Consider the following 26,467-nt stretch of genomic DNA (forward strand, 5'->3'; position numbering starts at 1 on the left):
TGAAAAAAAAAAAAGGTGTGGGGGAGGGTGTGATGGGGACAAAGTGAGACACACACACACACACACACACACACACACACACACAAAACAGAAAAGCAAATTTGGGCCTTAGAATAAGTGTTCTGAGATTCTTCTAACTTCTTTTACTTATTTAGAGCCAGTACCACATCACTGACTTGGGACTGAAATGTTTATTGGGCCAGATTACAGAAAATTAGAGGACAAAAACTCAAGAACAGAGGGGAGTTTGGCTGTCCCCAAAGCTTTCTTCTTTTTCTTTTCTATTACCTCAAAAGGGATTCTTTTATTCTGTCCTGTTTCACTAAATGCATGTGCCAGAAGGAAAACATCATCCACACCAACACCAAGAGCAAGAAATGGCAAAACCTGCAGCAAAAACAAAGGGCAGCAGATTAGATGCGTGAAGCCCAATTCTGACCACTCCCGAGCCCTTGAAAACACTACCCCCAGAGCCCCCCCCCCCCCCAAGCTCCCCAAAGGACAGCTCACACCATTGAATCTAGTTTTCTCTGAGGCTTAAATCCCCCAGATCGAGCTGTTTTAGCGCACAGGAGATCTTGTGCATTTCTATTTCTAAGCTCCGTTATATTTTTTAAAATTAATAAATGAGAAAGAATCTCACTCATGGAAAGCAGCAGATCTCAGAGCATGAGCCCTGGACCAGCATCACTGAGAAGTGATGATTGGAAACTCTGGGGGTGGAGTCGGGCAATCTGAGTTGTCCAAGCCCTCCAGGTGACTCTAGCAAACACCTAAGTTTGGGAACCACGGCTCTAATAAATGGTCTTAATTTCACTGATAAGTGAAGTGCCTCAACCAAGCAACAAGCCCACTCAGACCCACCCCCCCACCCCCCACTGCCAAGAGCTCCACTTTGAGGCAGCAGCCCCCTCCCCCGAAGTGTGGCATCTTGGTGGCAAAGGACGGAAGACTCTTTAGGTGACAGGGACACATAGGAGGCCGCAGGGCTAAGCCTGGGGAGGGGTGTTTGTCAATAAACAGTGGATGGATGGCTCCTTTAGTACCTGAGTTGTTGCAGCGTTAAAGGAAATCCCGATCAATGAGCACAGGCCCAATCCTGCAGCCACTGACAGTGCAACCAACAGGACGCCAGCCAGCCCCACGGCACCCTGGGACTTGGAGCAGTCCCAGCGCAGCATGGTTAAACAGGCATAGGCAAGCTGCGAGCAGAACCACAGGGTGGGGGGCAGGTGAAGGAACAAGGGGGGATGGGGGGCGGTGGGGGGAGACACAAAACAAAAGCCAAACATTAGAATGTGTAAGGATTCTAATGTTTTCCCCCACCCATCACCCCAAATCAAAAAGTAGAACTTATTGAATCCAACAACAACAAAAAATTTACATTACAGACATCACATGAAATGATATGAGTCAGAGATGGGCAAACTACAAATGGGAGAAAACGCTTTACACGACCACTTTTGAAACCGTTATGAAGCAGAGCTCTCTCCGTCTTGGATGCACGTGTGTGTTAAGAGCAGTTAAAAAGCAGGAGCGGTCATGGAAAGATAAAAACTAAAAACCAAACCAACCGCCCCATCCCCCAGGAGAACTGAATTGACTGTTACCATCAGTAAGTAGCCACTGGCCACTCGGATGACACTGACATCAGAAAAGGACTTGAGGATGTCGTCCAGGGTCGTCGTGGTAAAGGAAAGCACCTTCTGTGTAGAGTTCGGGGCGACACTTTGATGAACTACCTGTGGTCACAACATAAGGATAAAGTCCGACACGGAATTAAAGCTTCAATGGGCTTTGACAGCACAGATCTTGGGGGACATGCCCCCTCCACTCAACCCTCACTTTTTTCTGATGCATTAAAGAGTTCTACATGATCCAGGTTTGAACTTGGACTAACATGAAATGACCCTGGGCCTGGAACAATGAAGGCCATTGCTAATCAGGTGAGAATCTGGTGCTGCGGTGAGCCAGAATCCTTGAAGCCCACTCCAAGCTTTATTTACTCCACCCATTCACCTCTCTGCCACTGTACAACTGATCTGTGGGTCCCCTCGGCTCCCCACTAATCTAAAACAACTCATTCCTGTGGTGACTCCTCCCCACTTTGTTTGCTGGCCACTTTTAAAAGGTCACATGCAGCTCAGCAGAGGTCACTGCTTGGGAAACAAAGGCCAGCTCCTGTCATATGACCTAACCAAGGGGACTGCAGCTGTGAATAGATTCTATGCCTTGCTAATGTTTTCCAGACACCTTTTCTTGCTAACCAAGTGTTGTTGTTGTTGTTTTAAACACTGTTATGCCTTAGTTCTGGAGTTCACAACTGGTTACTCAGAATATTTCAGGCATCCCAATTAGAATTAGCATCACCCAGACATTAAGATTTTCAATGTCTATCTAGGAAAGGAAGAAAAGTTTCCATCCCACCAAGTACCCAAAATGACAATTTGCTTTGAAAATAAATTCTAATGAAAAAAAAATGTTTTAAAACATTACTACAATGAAGTATTTAGTAACTAAGGGGTTTGTACCCAGATTCAAAGGTAGGCGTCGGAATACTGGCGATTTACCTCCACGTACGTCCTCTGCCAAGCCTCCAGGATGGCTGCTGCCTTGTCCTCGTTCCAGTTGATGTGTGACACATACTCGTACCCCTTGAAGTGTTCGTACATTTGCTTGGGAGTCATTAACTGAAACATGGTCTGCAAGGCATGGGCACTGTGATGGGTGGTAAAGACACAACATCAGCATTTCCAGGAAGTAGTTCTCACTGCTTAGAATCACAAACAAGCACCCCCAACTCACTTGTGGCCATTCTCTCCTTCTATGTGAGCACATGTTTCCATTAAACAGGACCTGATGGTTATTTTATTTAATAGATTGATGTACCATATTAAAGGTGTAACCTTACAAAACCTTTTACAGATATACCCCGAAATTAAATTAATAGGCAATTTCCTTTCTCAGTTTCTATTCAGTGAAACAGGAAGGGTCGGGGAGTAGATAGCTTGACCAGATATGCTGGGCTCAGCGCTGCGTGCTTGCCTGTGCAGAAATCCCAGACGACGGCTCTCCCAAGGGACAGATCTCAGACGGAGAGCCTGACGCTTGCCGGAGCAGAGTCCGCCAGTGCACAGAGGATCATTCTTGTTTAGCTGTCACAGCATTTCACCCCACTGGCTATGACCAATGTTTTCTGCCCACTTTACACTTGTCCTGATCTTCTACCTGACAGGTCTTCTAAAAACCTGTAGTCACTAACTAGAGTCTCAATGAAAACAACAAATCTCCTCTTGAAAAATTCCCCACAAGGTGTTCTTTCAAGCTGGTCTGGTCCAGTAATATTTCCTAAGATTCTATTACACCAGGCAGCTAGCTAGGATAACAGTTAGGTATTAATGCAAATACACTTGCAGATGTCAGAAGGGAAGTGGTTTCTGAGAAAAGGACAAAAAATAGACGGCTTGGATTTTTCCTCCATATGTTGGATTACCTGACAAGCTTCCCAGTGCTATTCTTGACTGTGCCACCCACAATCAGTTCCTCCTGCCAGTGCATATACTTTCTGGATAATCCATGACATCCACCGTTCAAAACAAGGGCCACATCAAGAGGCTAAAATAAAAAGACAGCCACATAATTACGGGAATCAGTAGGCAGGTCACATGCCTTGTTAAAATCCAGTGCTTTAAGGGCTTGTTTGTTTCAGAGAGAACATTAATAACAAGGCTAATGAGAGGCGTATGGCAAATCTTACAGCAAAATTTAGCTCTATAAACAAACTTAGCTCCATAGACAAAAAAAGTCGTTGAGAATCAAATCTTAAAAATGAAAATAATAGAACTCCAAATGGGGGAAAGACATCAAGTTTTTCTCTCTCAGGGAAGAATCGAGGACTGTACTCACTTTGGTTGCATTTTTGTTGGGAGCTGTGGCAGGGCAGTCTGGATCAGCCGGGTTGAGGCAGGGCCGGTCCATGTAACCATGACCAACTTGGGCCTTATTCAGCATTTCCTCCCAGCTGTCCACTTGATAGTTTATTTTCTTTAACTCTTCTAGGAATTCCAAAGGGTCAAAGTTTGTCCACTGCAAAGGAGGCTTACCTCTGTGAAAGAAATTAGGAGGCGAGACCATGAAAGGAGGCTTCCAAGCCTCTTTCCCAAGCCTCCAAGACGGCGTATATTGTATATATTGTGTCTGGATTGCATGAGGCTTTCTGGTTGTGCTGCAATTCTGGGACCCTGGCATACAAAATAAATGCTCCTTTCCAGTGTATCTGTATGCAAACCTGAGTCAGGAAAGTAATTCATGAACAAAAATGCCAAGCAGAGAGCTTGTAAATTAATGAAGCGATCAAAGAATCTTTACTGGCTGATATGTCATATTTAATACCTACTACAGAATTAGCCAAAGGGCACTTCCTAGCAAAAGACTGAGATCCAAAATTAGGGGGGTGGGGGGGTGGGTGGGAGAAGGAATCACAATGTCAAATTAGCACTTGCCAGCCTAATAAATGCTTTGTAAATGTCATCAATCAAAATATTTGATCTCCATTACCTTTAATAATCCCACACTTATGAGCTCTCTCTGACAGCCTGGCAGTCGACCCCGAAAGCCCCCCACTGCCTCTGCCATCACCACCATCAAGGCCACTTCCCCCCACACTCACTTTTGAATTTGTGCTGTTGACAGACCAGAAAGGCTTTTGGCTGCCTGTTATGTGGTTCAAACCACACTGTAGCTGCTTAACCAGGCTGAAGTCATTATTCAGAATCTCCCAACCAGAAAACACAAAACCCCTTATTTCCCATCTAAAACTGTACACTGAAGGTCAGGGTATGGCCACTGCAAATTGCTTTTGCAGATATGTGCAAGCTAGGACAGAAACAATAACCCAAGCACGAACTCTTGCATAATTAACTGAAAATGTCTACACTGATTAACAATTATTCCTTAAATGACGTGGTATGTATAATATCCAACTGCTAAACTGTGAAGCATCCCCTGCCATGGCCTTCAAAGATAGCGGATTTCCCCCTTAAATGCCATTAATGTGATCCAAAGAAAGGTTAGTATTTTACTTCACAGGAAGATCTTGAACTTTAACTCAATATGTTTAATTCTGACATGCACACACTAATAAATTCTCTGCTTAAAAAATAAACTAAACCTATGGAAGGGCTTGGTCAGCAAAACTGCAAATATCTTATTAAAGAGTTAAAAATCATACATACTCTGAAATAATTTGCATTTTATTTGCATATAAATAGGTTGGTAAAAGTGAATGAAATTTAATGATGCCTTCAGAACTTTTTTTTTTTTTTGAAAAGAGGAAAAACATTCTGCTAAAGTCCCCTCTCCCCCAACTATTCACTCAAAACATGCCCATGGAATCTCAATGTTTTTATTTCTTGTTCAAAACTGAAACAGAATAAACAATGATGAAGTAACATCACAGAAACCTTCTAAAGTTCAGAAATCAGACATCAGAAAATGATATCACACACTTACAGTAGGTACGCTGTCCCAGACTGTAACTTTGCCCCTTCCCAGAAGCAATCCAAAGGTGTGATAATTAAACAAGGGTAAAGATATTCTATTATCTGTCAAAGTTAAAAAAAAAAACAAAAACAAAAACAGGCCACATATTAGGCTAATGCATACCATTGAGGAATTTTTGAGAATTATATGCAAAAAAAGAAAATATACCTGATCCATGTAACCTGTTTCTGTGATAAGTTCTCCAGATTTGTAACACAAATGTTCCAATTTCCACTGCCTGTTAAAATAGAAAGGAGAGACAAACATTTCTCACTGTAATAAAGTATGGAAATCCATGCAAAATCAGGACTACAGAACATATAGAAAGAACTGCAATTTTGATCACTTTTAGCTATCTGTCAAAACGAACACAACTTTTGGCAAGTAAAGACTCAACAAGCTTAATTTAATGAATAGATAATACTCAATTGTAATTAACATGTGGGTGTTTATGTAAATGAATGCTACCAAAGTACTTGAAAAGTCCTGTTTTCTTAAGTGTTCTCCCAATAATCTTGTTTACGCCATTATCTGCTTTTCTACATACACTGCACAACTTCAGGGCAGATAATTCAGTTGAATTATCACAATTTCAAAATACGTGGAGACTAATTAGTAAGGTTTATAATGTATTAACATATATTTAGGTGGGAAAACGTAACTGACTTATTTTTACTGGCAGTTAACGTCCTTATTAACAGTGTTCCAAATGAATTCTGCTCTGAACCATGAATGCTGTAAACAGCATTGCCAGGTAGACAGATTTCCTACTTTACAGTTTTTTATTCTTGTTCTATAGAAATGTTATTAAATATACTGATCACCAATTATCTCTATTATCTATCATCTATCTATAGAATACTATAGAACTCTGACATCTCTAGAAAAATGCTCTATAAGCACATGCCTTTCCAAGTGTATCAGGGAGTTTAACTTGAAAAAGAAGAAATTTGGAAAGTATAGGGATGGGAAATCCAAGAGAAAAAAATTTTTTTGAGTCTCTCTAAATTGCTCTAGTTTATTTATTCATCTCCTTTTTCTTTTTTTTTATTGGTCACCCAAAGCAATGTTCTGGACTTAGCCCTCTTCCCTGTGGAACCTTCGCATCTATCCCTCAGGGTCCTCACTGAAATGCCACACCTTCCCACTAGGCTTTTTTTTTTTTTGCCCAGGGCTATTGAAAATGACCCCTTTCTCATGAACCACAGAACACTGCTGGTCTGATCTGTCTGATATGTGGAGCACCTGGACTTGGGAGTATCTGTGTTTGGCTTCGTACATGCCCATCTATGGTGTGATACTTTCCTCTTTCTAACTAGACCATCGGCTCCTAATGCAGGGCCCAAGTTATCCATCCATCCTTCCATCCACTCACCCACCCATCCACCCACCCACCTACTCATATTATCTATGTGTATGTTTATATTGAACTCCACATAGCATCAACACATACCATCTAGCCTGAGTAGGTTGTCAATATCACTTGATCAGTGAACTCATTTACACTTGCTTGAGAGGTCATGGCTGTGCCTTAAAAAAGCCCCTGGGCTTGGAGCCAGAAGAAAGGGTTTGAAAACTGGCTCTAGTGTTTAAAAATTGTATGAACTTGGACAAATGGTCCAGTTAATCTAATTCCTGGTTTTCTTGTCTAAAAAATGAGATGGGTTTAACTAGGTGTTCTTTAAAGCTCATTCCAACACATAAAAGTTCTCTGCTTCCATCTCAGATTAAGAATATAATTTCATTGTACAGACACTCACATCTTCTCCTTAAGTGTCTAAGTGACAAGTCCTTCAAGGTAGGGTCCCATTGTGTTAAGAATGGGTCACAGCAGCTTTCAGTGGCCCTGGAACTTATTTATTTCCAAATTCCCAGCAGGGCCTCTACTTGAAAGTTCTGCAAAACCGCCCTGGGGAGTTGCTTCCACTGCAGAATGGGAGGGATGTGCTGATAAGATCAGGGATATGCTCACTAGCCAAGTTTGCTTGACAAGAGTGCTAGAATACCTCCTTACGTTTTCCTTTTCATACATTATATATCTCGTTCTCAGAACCTCCTGAGGATAATAGACCACACTTGATCAGTAACTGACTTTACAGATGAGGAAACAAGAGCATGTCAAAGATATGTGACTCATGCTGGACCTTAGGGTGCTGTCTCCAGCTAGATGGGTCTTAGAGACAATCCAGTGAAGACCATGGGGAGTGGAGGTTACCGTAGCAGGGACAAGTACAGATTTTCCTTTTATTTTCTCCCCTCATTCTCCCTGGCCTCTGAATAGGTATACAGTGGCACTTCCTCACCTCCCCTGTGAAAACCTGTATCATCAACCAGTCAGTTAAGAGGTGAGGGACAGGTTGGGGTTAGGCAAATGCCAACTGAGTAAGCAGTCCCCTGAAAACAGGGTTTAGTGACAGTCATCCCAATACTTCAGGGAGAAGATCCAGTTCAAATGTATCAATCTAGGCAGTTAGTCAATCAACAAATTCTGATCTAAATGCTGGGGGTGGAAGAACAGACATGATGTGGTCCATGCCCTGAATAATGCACTGTTTAAATAGAGAAGGACTGTCAATTTTGTTCCAGAACTCTTCATATGCTTTTATTATACCCACAGCACTGTTAAGTTAGTTTTGAAGCTAAAGGGAAATATTTTGTGAGGCTGTATTATAATTCCACCGTATCTGCCTACCCGTCAGTAAGAAATCACCATAGTGACTCAACCGCTATATGCTTTGTGACACATGCTGTCAATATCTGTAGTGAATACAAAGTAACCATACGTAAAGTCTTTCATTTTTCTCATTCTTTTCAAATTTTTTTCATGTTTATTTATTTTTGAGAGAGAGAGCGTGAGTGGAATAGGGGCAGAGAGAGAAGGAGACAGAATCCGAAGCAGGCTCCAGGCTCTGAGCTGTCAGCATAGAGCCTGATGCAGGGCTTGAACCCACGAACCACAAGATCATGACCTGAGCCGAAGTCAGGCGCTTAACCAACTGAGCCCCACCCAGATGCCCCTCTTTTCTCAGTCTTTTTGACTAAAGGCAATTCAAAATGTAACTGCTCCAAAAATAGCTTAAGCAGGAAAGATCCTCAGAATGGCTGTATAGCCACCCAAATGGCTGCTTGAAAACTCATACTCATTTGGGTATATAGTGCCAAGATACTTAGTGAAAATACATTATAACATATTTGATCTGTTACCAAACTCTAGAAATGAAATTCAAGATTTAAGAAAATCCCACTTATCAGAAAACTACTTGAACACTGGAAGCATATTTCCAGCACAACCTTATTTAGTAAAACCAGCCGCTTCTTCCCGCCACCTTACCTGTTGTACATATATACATGGACTCTGCTGGCCTGGAGGGCGGAGTCCAGGTGTTGTCGGAGAGCTTCCGTGGTCAGGACGTTAGCACCTTCTTCTTTCGGGGTCTGAATCATGAGCTGAGGATTAAACATAGCCTCCTCTCCAATCTTCTGGCGAGTATAGTTTAATTCGCGACTTACTCGTCCACCAACTGACAAACATGTACAGGTTTCAATTAGAACAGAAATATCCCCGTGAATTCATGTTCTGTTATCTCACTAAGAGGTGCAGGATACAGGATAAATTATCTCTGGTCATGAAAATGCAGGGCTGATGTTTGGGGGATAACATTCACTTTATTATTACTGGCAATGTTCATTTCACCAATTAAAAAAAAAAAAAAACACGGAAAAAATACTAAGGCCATGAACAACTGTCCTGTCTGTTGCATATGCAAACCTAATGCATACGTGCTTTGTGCACCTTCTAACTAATGTGCCATATGTATAAAGGGGGAAGGGGAAGGAAAACTTGAGACACCTTTTCCTTGCAGACCAGACCAAATACCCCTGTTACAATTTCTTTCACTTGTGTAAACAATGTGCCCCTGCAGCACATTTCAAGATAAATGGCTTCAATTTACACTCTTCTCCTAAGTAATCTAGTAAAGGTAACAAGGAAATGTTTCTCCCCGTTCAAAAAGAAACAAAGAAAGGTGGCAAATGTGTGCTCGGCAGAAAACTTGCCAGGAGAAGATAAATAATGTGATTTACATCAGATGTACTTGAGAGGAACCAAATGTCTCAGCTGTGGCCAGGACAGCCAGTCTCTGGATCCTGGCTCTATCAGACTCACCTGGTCAGCATCCGGAAACAAAGGTACCAGGTTCTGAGTTGCCTGTGAGCAGGCAGCCTGTGTTCCAGAAGCTCCCCAGGGATCCTGAACCTGCTGCAAGCCCAGAAGACTTGCCCCAGTAGCACCGGGCTCTCCAGGAGGCTGGCCACAGTGGGGCATGCTACAGGCGAGGGCAACAAGGTACACTTTTTGTTTTGTTTCTCAGGTCTTAGGTTATATTTCAACTATGGCTTTAGAATAAGCCAAGCTCAGAATGCTGGACCTGGCTGGGAGGTATGGGGGGGGGGGGGGGGGGAGTGTCACTTCCCAACAGGGTAGGTGTGCTGGGATGCAGTTGGGAGTGCTCTGGAGAGCATGCTTTGATCCAATATGGTCACAGGGAAGGGGCTGTTCCAGAAGGGCCCAGGAGGACAGCAGAGAGACAATCCTAGAGCAAGCAGCACCCCCTACCCTTCTCCCCCTCCCTACACACACACACACACACACACACTCCAAGGCCAGCTGATGAGTCTGAACAGTGAGTCTGAAGAGTTCCTAAAGTCACTGGTAAGTTGCATGTTTACTGGAAAACAGGCCTTCAGCTACAGTGTAGAAAGAGCCTTCAGCAATCATGGTAAGCTTTCCCACGAGGAGGAATCCTTTTTCTTCAAGTTTAGCATTCAAGGACATAAACATTTGGTTTGGGCAAGTAAGGAAGTACTGGGAACAGCGGGCTGTTTAGTTCTCTTGGCATATTTTATAAACAAGGGGGCAGGCTAAAAAGCAAATAATGCCCTCATTAGGAAAGCTAGTCCAGATTCACAGACTGGCAGGATCATGTGTGTGGGTCCACGCAGATGGCCAAGGCCCCTGCGGAATACTGTGAGGTGAGGCCCAACATACTGTTGGGTGTGTCCAAGAGGAGAGAGGAGGGGGAGGATGAGGAAGAAGGAGCGGGGAGGGGCAAGGAGAAATGGGGAGGGGCAGAGGGAAGGATATTATCAGTCAGTTACAGAAAGTATTAAGATTTCTTGTGCGGAAAACTTTGACAAATGCCCTGGGGAATTGCCCAGGATACTGCAATCAATTTGAAGTTAAAGAAAGACCACAGGAAAACATAGGAAACTTGCAACAAAGGATAAATTTACATGAAGTCCTAGGCCTTTTCAGGATGCTCTTATAAAGCTGCCTGCAGGCAGGGTCTGGCTCCTTCTGGCAGGAATCACAATGTATTATTTCAAGCAATTAACTAGAGAACTGAATTAGACTCAATCCACATTCTCTGGAGATAAAAAGGCTGTTTGAGGCTAAAAAGCCAATTATTAGTCCAGAGGTCACTTCTGAAAAGCTACAGACTGCCATGCCAAGATCTCCAAATAGCCTTTTTGAAAAAAAGCTCAACTCCTTCCTTTTTTCTGGCTATATGACATCAATACCCCACACCTATAAATCATTTATATTTCTACCAGCTCCTGAAGCATTGGCACAGCACACGATCCCTCATTCTGCTTACAAAGTCCTACTTCCTTTATTTTTCCTGACGCTTAGAGCTTCAGGTGAATTCAACCATGAGGTAAAAACAAACATCAACAGAGTGGGACCACAGACACTCCCTCCCACCTCTCCTGCTTTATAGCAGCTGCCTCTAACTATAAACCATAAGGTGAGGATCCAAGAGACGAGTGCACACAAAAATAGAGATCAAATGCAAGGTTCATGCTCCTGAAAAGAACTATCTACATCTTCCAGACCAACCTCACATTAGAGCAATTATTTTATTACAGGGGTTTTCAAAAATGATGCTATTTCCTACAAGATATAAAACGTACCTCAAGGGCTTTATAGTGTCACTTTTTTAGATGTTTTAAAATGTATATTTAAAGATGTATATTTTTTAATAAAGGTGTCTATCATGTCTCTGGAACTGAAAATATTTTTTTCTTCCTTCATTTCTTTGCTCTAGTGATAAATGTAATATTTTGCTAATGTGACAATCATTTTCAACCAAGACAAGACTCTCATCATAGGTAGATTGAGCAACTGGAGATCAAAAACCCTGAATGGCCTCCAGCACCTATGCTGTATCCTACTTTTCAGTAGCGTTCAATTCAGTTTTACATATGACATGGCCATATTTTATTTAACATTCCATCTATTGTTTTTGCAAAACTATTTGGTAACTTTTTAAAAAGTTTCGTCCACTTTACTTGACAAAGAGTCCTAACACTCACCCAGTGAGCATATGAAGGTGCCTGCTGTGTGCTACACAGCGGGGTGCTATGCGGGGTGAGAACCGGTGCGTTCTCCAAAAGGCTTGCTGGCCAGTGAAGCACACAAGCAGTAGACAAACAAATCAATAGGATAATCTCATGGGATGACAAGTGCCTTGGAGGAAACACAGATGGTAATGCCAGGATAGTTACTGGGTGGTGGGGAAGGGGGAAGCCCCCTTCAAATGGAGTAGCCTGGGGAGACCTAAATGGAAGTAACATTTAAGCTGACTGTGATGAGCTGGGGGGGACAGTGTCTGGGCAGAGGAACCAGCAACTGTTAAGCCCTCATGTCTGGCTTGCTGCAGGAAGAGAAAGGAGGCCAGTGTGGCTGGAGCTTGGTGAGACCATAATTATGTCATTCATTTGGTTGCACTGGTAGACTTAGCTCCTTCTCGGGTGTACCTGTGTCATAAGCTGCTCAGCGTTCGTATGGTCTTACATCAGTATTCACCCAAGGTGCTCTGGAACAAGCTACCAGAAACAGAAACCTCTCTGGACAGAGCAACTTTATGGACTCCCCTGATTTTTGCTACCCTAGCAAATGCCTATCCTAAATCACAACGGGGTGACAGCCCAAAGCTGTTCCTTTTCTTGTGAGCCTTCCTCATCACACATCAGCGTGATGCTCCATCAGCAGGAAGCCCCACAGACCCCATTTCAAGCGACCAAAGTTACAGGTGCAGTCTGGGGGAGATGGTTTTTCTCCCTTCTCTGTCCCATGTTCAAGGTCAAGGTCCTTTCTATTTAAAAAACAATCTGTTCATGAAATACTGCATAATTATTTCCGACTACTGAGCAGAATGAACCATACGATCCAGTATTTGTGATGTAGATGTATGAATGCTGACAGCCATGTGAACAGCCACTACTGCTGTGTGGTGGTTTATGGATAATATTTACCCATTTCCCTTTTTGAGGGTTATCACTACTTCTTAATTTTTCTGCAAAGAACCCATATAATTAAAGACTTCCATGTGACAAAAAGAGAAAAATAAGAAAGCTACTTGGTAGGGATCTGAATTAAAAAGCTCAACGCAAACAAAACAAAACATGCATATTCATTAAATTCTAAAGTCCTCTTATATTCTTTTCCTTCTTCCAAATGCAATAACTTTTAACAATAAAATAACAATCAAACTCTTTGAACAAGACTCATGAAAAATGTTATCTCAGGATCCTGGGACACGAAATAGCCTTTTACATTTGTGTATGTTTTTCATCTGCAAACCCATTTCCCACTCATTCTTTACCTAGTTATAAATATTTTGCTCAGTGCGGTGCTGTTCCCTCATCAAGCTGGGGCAAGCTGACTGGACAGTCAGGTGGTGGGAACCAGGACCAGAAAGGCAGCACTGAGATTTGGGACGAGTCCCTGTGACATAATTGGGCTTCAGTAACCTTCTCTATGAAATGGGATGAAAATGATACTACTAACCTCATAAATTGGTGTGAGTGTTAACAATGTGTTGTGAAATTTCCCAAACCCTGAACTCATCCACTCATTCGGTTGCTTATTCATCACAGGGCATGTATCATCAACCCTTATTTTACAGAAGAGGAAAAGTAGCTGCAATTGCCCAAGGTCCCCCAGCTGAGAGGAGGTAGAACCGACCCTCAACCCTAGTCCAACTGCCTGGAGAGAGCCTTGTGGCTTCTGAGCACTAGTTGAGGATATGAGTTTAGAAGTCCTGAATTCCATATACCAGACTGTGTCAAGCTCATAGCTAGAGCTTTTAGAATGCACCTGCACCAGAGTATTACACAGGACAACGGATGGCATTTTTGCTTAAAGGACACCATTGCTTCCCACAGTGTTTACTGCCACTGTGAGGAGATAGTTTTTTCAGTAGAACCTCATGGGTGGCAGTACCAGCCCCCCATTTTCCTTGGGGTCCCCAGAGGGGCCTGATTTGGAGGAGGGGGTTAGAGAGACTAGGGTACACAGCTTTAGGCCTCTTTACCTGCAAATTCTCCAGAAATCTGAGGCTTAAACCAATTCTTTGAAAGAGCTGGGGTAAAAAGCATCACTTCCCCAAAGAAGTTCTTGCTCAAGCTCTGCTGATCCTTTCCTCCCTAAATCAAACCATTATGGTTTTCCAAGGTGAAGAAGGGCCAGCACAGGTGAGAAACCATTCCACCCAGGGGTCCATACCTCTGGGCCAGTGCTGTTCCATTCCATGGTAGACAAGAGATGTTCCCCTCATGATGCTCTCCCACCTTGTACCATTCTTCAGCATGGCCCCTGCACAGAGCTTAATAAACGGCTGCAGCATTCATGCACAAGACTTTTAGCAAAAGCTTATTGTGATCCACATAAAGGTGATCTGAGGGACCAAACGAAGTATTTTTCCCAGTAAATTCCAAGTCCTTTCAGGGAGGCACCGCCCGCTGCCCACTTATCTCGGCACACCAGGCGCATGCGCACACTCAGTGTGTCAGAGGAATAAATGAATGAACAGCCTCAATACAGAGCCTTGGGAACAGGCAGTCATCTGTATAAGATATTAATTCTCCCCAAAGCCTCAAAAAGTCAATCAGTCAAAACAAATGACCCTTTCAGCCTGAAAAGTACCCACTCAGAGTCCAATTAGGAAAATGGGGTCTGTGTATATGCAAGCGGAGCATTTGCATTTGATTAATCCCATGAATTATCTAACAGCCTCTAGAGAGATTTTTTTTTCTTCCCCTTTAGTTACTTCAGGTCCTTCTTTCAATGTTGCGATTAGTTATTGTGAGGGTGAAAAACTACAAATCTCCAAAGGGTGTAACTGCAAAATTATTAGCACCAGCTCGTTTTCTAAATTGAAAAAAATGAAGATTCCGTAATTTGGGCAATTGGCTGAAAACTCCTGAGCTGTGAGTTTTAGTCAGTCTTCCAGCCATCTCTTTTATTCATGACTAGCCAACTGCTGCTTAAGCTTCAGGGCTGTTTTTCTCCTCGTGGGATTGTGCCCTTGGGTGTTGCCATGGGAAAATGCTAGAATCAGATAGCCCAAAGAGAATTTGCCTTCATGAAGTGAGCCCAGTGAGTGAAAACCACAAAAACAAGACAAGAGCAGGACACATCCCCACACCTCCCCAGGGACAGCTTGAGGGGGGTGGTGGTGGTGAGGAGGGCGGAACGTGGTAGAAGGGGTAGCAGGCCTGAGCATGTGCCCACCACAAGCCCCCACACCAGCTGTTTGTGGTGCCATCTGTTACCGCCCAGGCTGCTTCTCTGAATGGCTTTCCCTGAAGCTGCCCGCTCACCCTGTCGGACACGATCAGGTCAGCCCAGCACTGTGCCCACACTGGACCTGCTGCCTGCCACAGCTCCCCCCACCTGGTATTCTCTCCAGGGCCAGCAGCTCCCAAGATCACACTGCATCTGTTAGGAGACCCATTCTTCTTTGGTCACTTGCTGCTGTGGCAAATGAGGGCTGCGGTCAAACCCCCCCCCCCCCCCCGCCCCCTCAAAGACAGGCCGAGTGAAGCCACAGCCTGTGGACTCAAGAATGTTCCTGGCTTCCGGCAGGCTGGAATGGGATGGAGATCTGCTCTATCCCTAACTGCACACTTGCCCCACTGGGAACTGTCCCAGGCGCTACCAAGATTCACCTGAATGCTCCAGTCTATAAGCAAGTAGATGCAAACTCAAGTCCTGTCCTTTTGCAGGAGCTGAGCAAGCCTGGGAGGGTTCGACACAGAGCAGCATGCTCAGAGGCAAAGCTGGACCAAGAAGCAGAACCCAGGGACCAAAGACAGTGTTGTTATCAAGTTTTAAGTCCTTAGTTAAGGCCTCCTAAATTCTTCACTCAAAAAATAAAAACAGAACACAACACAACCACGACAACAAAAGCCAAGTGCCTTCCCCGGGCTGCGGGCTCTCTACCCCAGCATTCGGGCTGCTGCATAACATTAACCCCAGCTCCCTTCTCTCAGCTTCTGTGGGGCTGACATCACCTCTCTGCTCTCAACAGTCTTCTTGCCATTATACGGCCTGGGCCTCTTGGCACCGGCCTCCTACTTGAGCACGCACAGGGGAGAAGACAATGTGAGTCCCCACCTCCACAGGCAGGCTCCCAGGGCCCTGAGGAACATCACGCTGGCCTGCTTTATCTCCCACACCCTCCCTGGGGGCCACTTTCATGATTTTGTTGCCATCAGGATTAGCTGGATTAGGGACTGATGCATAAGGACCCCCTGGTGCCTCGAGGAAGTTTCATCACCAGGTCAGCATGGTGTGAACTATATTCTGTCACCACCACTGCTCCTTATAGCCACCAACTGAAAAAAAGGGGAGGGGACAGCAGAGAAAATTCATGAACTCGTCACAGCCATAAATTCCCCCATCATGCATTCCCAAGGGTGTGAACCATTCAAGACTGTCCTCCTTTCCAGCAAGAGCCCTACTGATTCTTTTCTTATCTATAAAGGATGTCATGGGTCTGATAGTGGCAGTGAAGTGGTGAGCAGAGCTGCCCCAGAAAAACAACACAAAGGAACTTCTAGTCCTTTGCTAAAACCAGTCAAGCAATTTGGGAAGAGAGTCTTGCTGTTGGAACCTTATATTACAGTCCTATCCCATGGGGTGGGGGTGGGGGAGGTAGGGGTGTTCCCATTTAATTTGAAGGAAAACAATGTGGGCAGGAGTGGGGGGGGGGGCGGTCAGCAAGAGGATGGAAAGAAACAGAACAACTCTTAACGCCTTGTAAGAATTCAGTGACTGAAACTTTTCCTCCCAGAAAAATCACTTGGTCCTTGTACCTCCCCAAACCCGCATCCTGGCTGCCGCTTACGTGCACCCTGCATGAAGTAAACACGATTTGTAGAGAAAGCAACGGGATTTCTGCAAGTGTGTGCAAGGGTGTGTGTATGTGTGTGTTTTATAGAACAGTCCTTCTTGCACAGAACTGGGCTGTTCCATCAAAGCCGTATCTGTTATATTTCTGTCTTTCTCTTCTGTTTGGCGTATTCACCAACAAGAGAAAAGGAGGTAAGCTTTGGCGGCCCTGACCTGCAGCTGGAACACAATACTTTCGCACAGCCCTGCCGACCCCTGACATAAATTTTACACCGCAGCTGGCATTTACACACTCAGCATTACCATATGTATAGCTGCTCGGTGCTAATTATGCTAATCACCTGTCTAACTCGCTGCTGCGAAAAATGGTTGTATTTAGCAGTCCAGTGCCTACCAATGCAGCTTACTGTGTGGCTGAAATGTACATTCAGACGGCCCTGAATGGCAAGATTTTTCCACGTTGCTGGCTACATTCAGGCCTCAGAAAAATTTATTCAAGTCAACTGGTTTCGGTCCGCAACAAAAAAGTTACGAGAAAAAAGTGAGTGTGTTCTTGCCCTAACATTCTGGATCTGCTTGCAAGCAAAATGATAAATCAATTGGTGTGGGAAACAAAAAGGGAGAGAGATTTCTTTTGGGAGCCATGTGAAACTGTAGCCTATTTAAAAAAAAAAAAAAAAGAAAAAAAAAGGGTCATCCTATTCCCCAAATCTCTAGAAAGAGCAGTTAATAGATATTTAGCCCTAATCCCAATTCTCTCAAATTGCAAGCTTTGTTTGCAATTAAGCAACATATTAAACGTGCAATTTTTTTTTCTGGATCATGTGTAGCCTAAAATGATGGCATCATATTTATCATTTTTAAACTTAGTGCAACAATGTATGAACCTCATGGAGAAAAGTCAGGTAAGAGAAGAAATAATTTCTTAGGCAACTAGGGAAAATTCTTTTGTTATTCTCTTAGAATGCTTTTATTTCAAAAGACACTGTGTGATATTTATGTCTATTTTGTGAAATTTCCTGGTTTCCCCACTAAAGGAGCAAAGGAAATCAGGGAATGGGGGTGGGGAGATGGGAGAGTTCAAAACAGAAAAAAAAAAAAGTGCTGGAGGGAGGTGGGGGGAGAGCCAGAGTCAAGAAGCCTGCATTTTCCTGAATCTCAAAACGCCTGTTTCCCATCCCTGTTTCTAAAAGCAATTTTCTCAGATCACTCTACAGAATGGATTTCTAAAATCAGGATAATATTATTGCAGGTTGCAAGTTGTTTTAACAACTCCCCAAATTCAAACTGAAACCCCATTTCCTCCTAACTCCCAAAATACCTTCATATTAATGTTTAAACATCCTAAAGTTAGTAAGGCTAAGGACTGCTTAGTATTAGATTATTTGGATGTACAGCTAATGCCTAGGTGTTCCAATTTCCTTGGGTTGCCCGCAGCACTGTAAAACAAGTTGTACTTGGAGGGGTGGCTCAAAGTGTCCAGTTACTTTCTTACCTCCAAATGAACATCATTAGTAGCTGCTTTACTGAAATCTAGGAACTGGGAGCAAACTGGAAGGCCATTTATTCTGCAACATAGATCTTGGGCTACCCCCCCCCCCCCCCCCCAGTGCTACAAAACACCAGAGAAGCTTTGTTATACCTCTTAGATTTACACACAGAAGGTGCACCAAGCCAGGAGGCTTTCTTATACACGGGAGAGGGGGGTGAAAGAAGCTGGTCTCTCCCTGCCTTACTTCACTCACCTTTCAATTGAGCTCACAGCAGATGAAAAGGGTGATGCTCACAGATGCTGCTATGAAAACAACAGCTTCGTTCCTATCAGCCCCTCCCCATTTGGTTCAACATTTTATAAACTTATCTGACCCAATGAAGCAACATTATCCAAGCCACATCGTGCTCTCTTTGGCATCCCAATTCAAGCTGCTTTTCTTTGCCAGTAAAAAGTATTAATTCATCTAGGTTTTTGTACTTCCAAATCTTGACTCTGCAGCCAAAAACACAAACAACACGACCACAACTGTGCCACTGCAGAGGGCTTACCTCTCTTTCCCTCTCAATCTCTCGCTCTTCTTTAATAGGAGATGGACCACCCTGCCTCATGGCACAGAGCAGTGTTTACATTGCAGTACTTGACTGTGTAATACATCTGGCATTTTTGGGCAGGATTCCTGAGCTAGGGGCCAGAAGCCCTTAAGCAATGATTTAAGGGGAAAAAAATCATGCACACTGACTTAACAAAGCCTACTTCCAGTTCCTTTTGCTTGCTTTTGTACGTGTTTCATCAATAACTGAAAACTATGTTGGTTGATAAATTGGGGAAACCTACTGCTTCTTTTCATTTATCCTAACGAGAATAAATCAAGCTTGTGCTGTGGTACGGAGACTTGCTTCTCACTAGCCTCACCTTCATAGCCAGTGGTGTTCTGGGACCCACATGCAGTGTGGACTATCTGGGTCAACTCACAACTGGGTTTCTAGAAATAGGGCCCTACATCCACATTATAAATCTCCCCAACAACTAACTTGTCACTCATGAGCAGGTGCCTGACTGCCCACAAACGACACAGTTTCCCTAACACATGACAGCTGTTTTTCCAGCTATGCTCTGAACCCAAATACAACAAAATAGTCAGAGTCTTGAAAGGTTGTGGACAGGATGCATCTTTCCTAAAAATCTCTATGACAGTCAAGCAGTTTCCCAATGCAGCATTCTACTGTTTTGGAAGATGAAATTATTTGTGTCAAACCTAAAGATACATACACGTAGGAAAACAAACTGCCATTTAAAGAAAAACACAATCCTAAATCCAGTTTAAGAGAAACAAATCCAATAAATAGGTCTTATGATGAAGGGCCCAAACTCAAAGTTCGAAAGCAGAGAACAAGTAATAAAAGTGCTTATATCCTGACGACCCTGATGGTATCTGTGTAGTCAGGGAAGCTTCCCACTAAGAAAATCCCAGGGAGCTTTCTCCATATGAACTGCTGGAAGTGCCTTCACGAGCAAAACCCTCTGCTCTCTGGGACCTCTCATGTGGGATGGACCATCTAATGCTGCCGAGTCGGCCAAAGTTTGGATAAGGAAATCTGTCCTCTTCCATCTATGCCCAAGCACCATGTTCCTTTTGCCTTTGGTGAGGGTTCCATCCATGGAAAGCCTGAAGTATGGTGCCTGGGTTGGAATGTATTGGCTTACATTTCACTTACCATCTCAAGAAATGCTAAGGGGCCCAATTCTTCATACTCCATACAACACATAAAACACATGGGACCAAGACTTATTTAACACTCCATTTGTCAATGAATTCTAAGGCACTTCAAAAGTCCATAGGATGCCATGACTCTTCAACAGGGGAAGTACATCTTCTGCTGACAAGACCCAATCAGAGAGTAAGGTCCGGGTACCACCCATTACCAAGACAAGAACCTCAAGGATGTAAATGGCAGCTTGGGATTTGGTATCTCCCACAGCTGGTTTGAAATAATACATGTTCTAATTCCCTCCTGTCAGTTTGTGATTAACCAGATTTACTACCATTTCAGATTTCACACTAGTAACTCCAGAGATCTACTGGGAAGAAATGATTAGGGCAGTTTAGGAGTCTGTGGGGGGAAAGAAGGGTGGGAGGGAGCAAAGGGGGGTTGGGAGAAGAGGTTCTGGGAGCCAGTGAGGGGCAAAGGAAATAGTGTTATAATAACAGAATCACACAGGTATGGCGATTATTTAGGGATGTCTTTTTTTCAAAATAGTATCACACTAGTGTTGAGTCAAATACTATACTTCTGCAAAACGGCCCCTATTAGATATGGTGTCCTTTAAAGTAAGTTTAGGGGCACCTGGGTGGCTCAGTCAGTTAAGCAGCCAACTTCAGCTCAGGTCATGATGCCACGATTTGTGAGTTCGAGCCCCATGTCAGGCTCTTTGCTGACAGCTTGGAGACTGCTAAGGATTGTCTCCCTCCCTCTCTCTGCCCCTCCCCCACTTGCACTTGGTCTCTCTCTCTCTCTCTCAAAAATAAATAAAACATTTAAAAAAAATTTTAAGTAATTTAAAAACATTTCCATATTTGTTTTAAAAGCCAAAAAGACTTTTAAAATCAAACCCCCCTCCACCTCCCCACCTCCTACCCTCATAAAATAAGAGTACTTTTCTGGGGCTAAATCTGGGTGAACAGCTGGCATGGAGCTGGGTGGGGGGTGGTAAACCATGAAAGCAGCCCCTTCCGCTGCACAATTGTGACCCCCCAACACGAGAAGAAGGGCAGACAAGTTACAGCTTGGCCTGAGTGGACAGAGCTCTGGGGGTCATGGGGAGGTCAGCTTTGAAGGAGAAATCCCAATGAAATATAAACACAGCATTGTGGAAACCAGACAAATCTCCCATAGCTTGTCCAGCCAGCGTTAATCTCGCCATCAGCTGTGGTGCATAATCCAAACAAACGGATCCGGCGGTTCGTACATCTGGAAGCTGTCATCTTCTGGAGCCTCCAAGCGGCGGTCCGTGGATCTGAAACACCCCATTGCCCAACCTGGCTTCTACACTCCTTGGCAGGATCAAGAGTGGCAGGCAGTCAAGAGACACGGAAGATTCCCAGGGTCAGCTGCCCTGGGGAGAAGGCACCTGAGGCTATTTGGTATTTTCAAGCAATTATTGTTGGATGTAAATTTTTCAACTATTTTTCTCCTGATGTAAAAGAAAAACCACAATTCCTTGCACCTGTATGTGTGCGCCTGCTATTGCAATCTAATCAATACCTAGCTAATAAACATATTCTTAATTTTTCAAAGTGCTTAGGGGACCAAGGAGAATACGCTGCATTTCATTAGGTCTTGTGTCCCTTGTTCCTTGTGAAATGCACCCAAACTGACAGCCCTGCAGAGCAGAAACTGGCAGTAAAATCAGAGCTCATATTGCCCATATGGGCTCAAGGTCTCAGCCCCTCACTATCCCTTTGGTTCTGCTGCAAAAGGGCACCCGGGGAAAAGCAGTTTGTCATAGGAACATCTGGAGGAGAGCTAGACCACCGAAGAGCTAATGTACTGAGCGGGCTTCCAAAAGGAGCTCTTATTTCAATATGAACTAAGTTTAGTGGTGTCTTTTCCTGCTTTTTACAAAGTCACCTTCATGCTAAATAAAACTTTCATCCTACGCTTCTTGAAATGCAACAAGGTCTGTCTTCAAAATTAAGTTACCTGAAGAAAATCTATTCTAATATAAAGCTTTCTCTTCCTTGCATAGCTGGCCCCCACCCACACAGTGTCTTCCCCACCTCCCTCACTCTGTCAACTTGTCATGCATTTTATTTGATATTTAATGTAATTCTAAGAAAAACAAAAAACTTAAATTATTAGCATAAAAAATTAGTTACCTAGATCAGTAAATATGGAGATGGGGAGGGGACATTATCTTAAAGAAAAAAAATTCCTTTGCATGTAAGGCAATGCATTTGCAGCCACAATGTCATCATAATAAAAGCCCTCCATTTGCACAGCATGAGTCTTCCAATTGGAATCTATTATCTAAACCAGTGCTTCTCAATTGGGGTGATTTTGTGCAGCTCCCCCCCCCTCCCCCCGCCCCGCCACATTTGGCAACGACTGGAAACATCTTTGGTTGTCACAACTGGGAGGCTGCTACTGGCATCTAGTGGGTAGAGTTCAGAGATGCCGCTAAACATCCTGGGGTGCTTAGGGCAGCCCCCATAACACAGAATTATCCAGCAAAATGTCAAGAGTGAGAAAACTTGCTCTAAACTTAAAGAAAGGTGGTGGAGCTCATTTATCTCCTACAACTGCCTGAGTTCAAGCCAAGAACAATGAAACCATCATACCAGCAAGAAACAAACTTGAGAGCACTTATAAGCATCAAGCAGGCATTAAGAACATCTTTTTAAATTTTCCTTAACAAAAAAAAAAAAAAAAAAATCAGAGTCACAACTTGTGCCTTCTTCCTTTGATGTTAATAACCACACACAACGCAATATGGATTCATTTCAAGGCTGTTATAACCCCTTGCAGTAAAGGACACCAGGGGCTGGGCAAAGCTTGAGGGGAAAAACAAATCTCAAAGAGATAAATGAATGTTCTGCCACTGGAGAGTTGTGACAACAAACTTGCATCTGAGAGAGGGTTGGAGTGGGGGGTAGTAGCTATTAAGGGAGACAGGAAGATATGGGTGCTAAGCAAAAAAGGAAATGCCAACAGAGAAATGGGCAAGATTAAAAATAAAGTATTTCCCTTCTGTGCCCAGAGGAGAGAAATCCAGCTGAAGCACTCCAGTCCCGGGAGGGCACTAGAGGCCAAATATGCTAGTACAGATAATGAGACAGGCAAAGAATGACTAAAAGGAAGAGCTGGTAGCCCCTCAGCCGAATGCCCTGCACACAGCAGAGACCATTCTGCCATGCAGCTGGGCCTTCCAGGCCCCAAGGCTGCCTCAGACCGATGTCCCAACTGGAGTCAAGCACTGGGAGTTCTCCTGGAGGCCACACCCCCAGCCTCTGAGCCTTTGCAGGAGCTGTTCCTCTGTTCTGGAATGTCCCAGCAGCACCCCCACCTCTCCAGCCCTTGTGCCTGGCTCAGACCCCTGTCAGGGCTGTCCTGGGAGGCGTCCCTGCCCTAGTGCCAGTGGTCTATGTGCCTGCTGGGTGGAGGTCCTGAGGGCAGGGACTGTGGCCTTTCACTAACATCTCTCTGGAGCTTCATGCAATGCCTGGCACAGAGCAGGCATGGAGAACATGTGCTGAATATTTTTATTTATTTAAAAAGTTAAAAAAATTTTTTTTAAAAACAAATATTGACAGAGAGAGACAGAGCATGTGCGGGGGAGAGGCAGAGAGAGAGGGAGACACAGAATCCGAAACAGGCTCCAGGCTCTGAGTTGTCAGCACAGAGCCTGATTCGGAGCTCGAACTCACAGACTGTAAGATCATGACCTGAGCCGAAGTCGGACACTCAACCGACTGAGCCACCCAGGTGCCCCTAAAAATTTTTTTTTTTAATTTTTTTTTTTTTTCAACGTTTTTTATTTATTTTTGGGACAGAGAGAGACAGAGCATGAACGGGGGAGGGGCAGAGAGAGAGGGAGACACAGAATCGGAAACAGGCTCCAGGCTCCGAGCCATCAGCCCAGAGCCTGACGCGGGGCTCGAACTCACAGACCGCGAGATCGTGACCTGGCTGAAGTCGGACGCTTAACCGACTGCGCCACCCAGGCGCCCCAAAAATTTTTTTTTTAAATGTTTGTTTATTTGGGGGAGGAGGGGGAGAGGAGCGACAGAGAGACGGAGACACAAAATCTGAGGCAGGCTCCAGGCTCTGAGCTGTCAGCACAGAGTCCAATGCAGGGCTCAAACTCACAAGCGGTGAGATCATGACCTGAGCCAAAGTTAGACTCTCAACTGTCTGAGCCACCCAGGTGCCCCGAATATTTTTATTTTTAAATAACAATTAGTCTCTCCCAGACCTTGCCACCACTGGCATGTGCTTCAGTAACAGCAGATGTCCACAACATCATTCCACATATTCTTTTACTAAACCTCATGACTCTATTCACAAGTGAGCTAAATTTGGTATTTCTGACTTGCAAATACTCTAACCCTGAGACCTAAGCTAACATCTAATGTATATTGAGTTTCTTAAAAGAAACTGGTTGCTGTTACAATGATGACAGCAATCGTTGTACGAACATTTTAACAAGAGAATCAAAAAATTCTTATCACCAATGAGATAAAAATAGGACAGAATCTTATTTATCTAGCTTATATTGGTCTGCACATTGTGGCCAATGTATTCAAACTGTCCTTATAAAGCCACATTTCCCCAGCATGTTAAAAGCATGAAAGTCAAATCAGTGATGTAGCTTATCAAGTGGATCCCTTTAATTTGCCAGCTATATTAAAAAGATAACAATTATCTTGGCAGATACAAAGATAGATGTAGTAAGTCTATGTGTACACACAAATACAAATATTAAGTGGAGATATATGAACAACACAGGTTTGAACTGTGCAGGTCTACTTATATGCAGATTTTTTGGGGATATAAATACTCTACCATATCTATATATTTTCTTCTTCTTGATTTTTGTAATAACATTTTCTTTTCTCTAACTTATTTTATTGTAAGAATACAGTAAATGATGTGTGTAACATTCAAAATATGTGTTGATTGACTATTTATGTTATTAGTAAGGCTTCCAGTCAACACAGGCTGTTAGTAGTTAAGTTTTTGGAGAGTCAAAGTTATACATGGATTTTTAATTGTGGAGGGGTTGGCGCACCTAACCCCACATATTGTGCAGGAATCACCTGGTATATAATATGTATTCGTGTGTAGGTATGTAGATATATGTATCTCTAGTTGCCTTTGTATATTTATCTATGTAGTGTGTGTGGTAGGTCATATTTTTAAATATCACAAGGGAAATAGCATTTTTTCCAAGCTGTCCCTCAGCATTCCCCTCCCCTTAAAATCTCTTATGCTTTCTCAGTCTGTTGCTTTTTAACTAGGGAAATACGCAATCTCTATTCATTTGGTTTATTTAGAGTAGTAAGCACCCATGTTTATGTTCAGAACATTTACAGTCTCCATTAAGAAAACAACCATCTAACAGACTTCTTGTGCTCATAGTGATGAAGAATTTATCAAAGAGATTAAAGTACAAATTAACCTAAATTCTGAGTTGCTGCTCATTTTAATCTGGTACAGTGTAGGACAGCAGGAAATTCCAACTCCTGAAAACAAATGCTTACACTATTTATTGCTGATATGAACACCAAGCTCACTACACCATAAACAAGACCTCCTCACTGTTACCTCTTCTTTGAATTTATGTTAAAATTATAAGATGGTATGGTGGCCTCATGGGATCCCTGGTGGGGTTTCCTTGCATTTATGAAACTATTGCTTCTTCTACCGGGAAGAATCTAATACCCAATGAATGAATGAATGAATGAGTGATGACAAATCAAGAAATTAAGAGGCCAAGTTGACTTAAATCATTAGTAGGCAAAGTGGACATTTTGCCATTGTAAAATGGAACAAGAATTCAGCTATTACATGTAGAAATACCACATACACTATCATGTTATAAAAATAAATATAATAGATGGCTACTTTATTGAGTTGTAAGGCTTGTGATAATAGATAATAAACAGTAATGGCAGTTGCTCAACAAGTGATAGCATTAAGTAAAATAACATTTGCTTAAAGAACTTGTGAGCCACGCTGAAAATACCAAAACTCAGAGGCCCAAAGTTGGCAAACTGAGTCCTGAGTGTCTGAGGTATCACTCCTTAACACTCTCTCACTAAGCGGCAGCTCAGGGAGACTGCCCCTAATCATGTTCCTCCTTCTTTCAGGACTTGCAATGAAGTGTGTAATGCAGAAACACAGTTGCTTCCAGAAATATACAATGTTAAGAAAATAAATCGCATCACTTCTCTTTACATGTATTAAAGGTCTACCTAAAAGTCTTGCTCAAAATAGCAAAAAATTATCTTTTGTCATCGTCACTGATACTGAGCAAATTCACTGGTCTGAGTGGTGCAGTGTGAACATATGGACAGAGCTGGGAGGCCCCTCTGCTCATCCCTTGTTTCGTCCAGCTCCCCACAGCCTAGCCAATCACATCATTTCTGAACTACAGCCCTGCGCTCCAGGGCACACATGAGCCATGGCACCCTATTCCCACTACACTAGGGGCCTCCACTCACTTGGGCT

General features: G+C 43.4%; 1 protein-coding gene across 6 annotated transcripts in view; it reads right to left on the reverse strand.

Moving 5' to 3' along the window:
- The window catches only part of PTCH1 (patched 1), a 71,660-nt gene that overhangs the window by 33,051 nt on the left and 12,142 nt on the right, over nt 1-26,467 (reverse strand). For 5 of the 6 annotated variants that reach the window (XM_060609879.3, XM_060609877.3, XM_060609882.3 and 2 more), the window contains 9 exons: nt 8,873-9,062; nt 5,710-5,779; nt 5,512-5,603; nt 3,907-4,105; nt 3,494-3,615; nt 2,571-2,718; nt 1,611-1,742; nt 1,047-1,202; nt 289-387 (listed from right to left, as the gene is read on the reverse strand). In XM_060609879.3, coding sequence (XP_060465862.2) covers nt 289-387; nt 1,047-1,202; nt 1,611-1,742; nt 2,571-2,718; nt 3,494-3,615; nt 3,907-4,105; nt 5,512-5,603; nt 5,710-5,779; nt 8,873-9,062 — 1,208 coding nt within the window. The remainder of the gene's footprint in view (nt 1-288; nt 388-1,046; nt 1,203-1,610; nt 1,743-2,570; nt 2,719-3,493; nt 3,616-3,906; nt 4,106-5,511; nt 5,604-5,709; nt 5,780-8,872; nt 9,063-26,467) is intronic. The other variant, XM_060609878.3, reaches the window with a different exon arrangement.

This window comes from Panthera onca, chromosome D4 (genome assembly GCF_046562875.1).
Source record: "Panthera onca isolate mPanOnc1 chromosome D4, mPanOnc1 haplotype 2, whole genome shotgun sequence".
NCBI lineage: Eukaryota > Metazoa > Chordata > Mammalia > Carnivora > Felidae > Panthera > Panthera onca.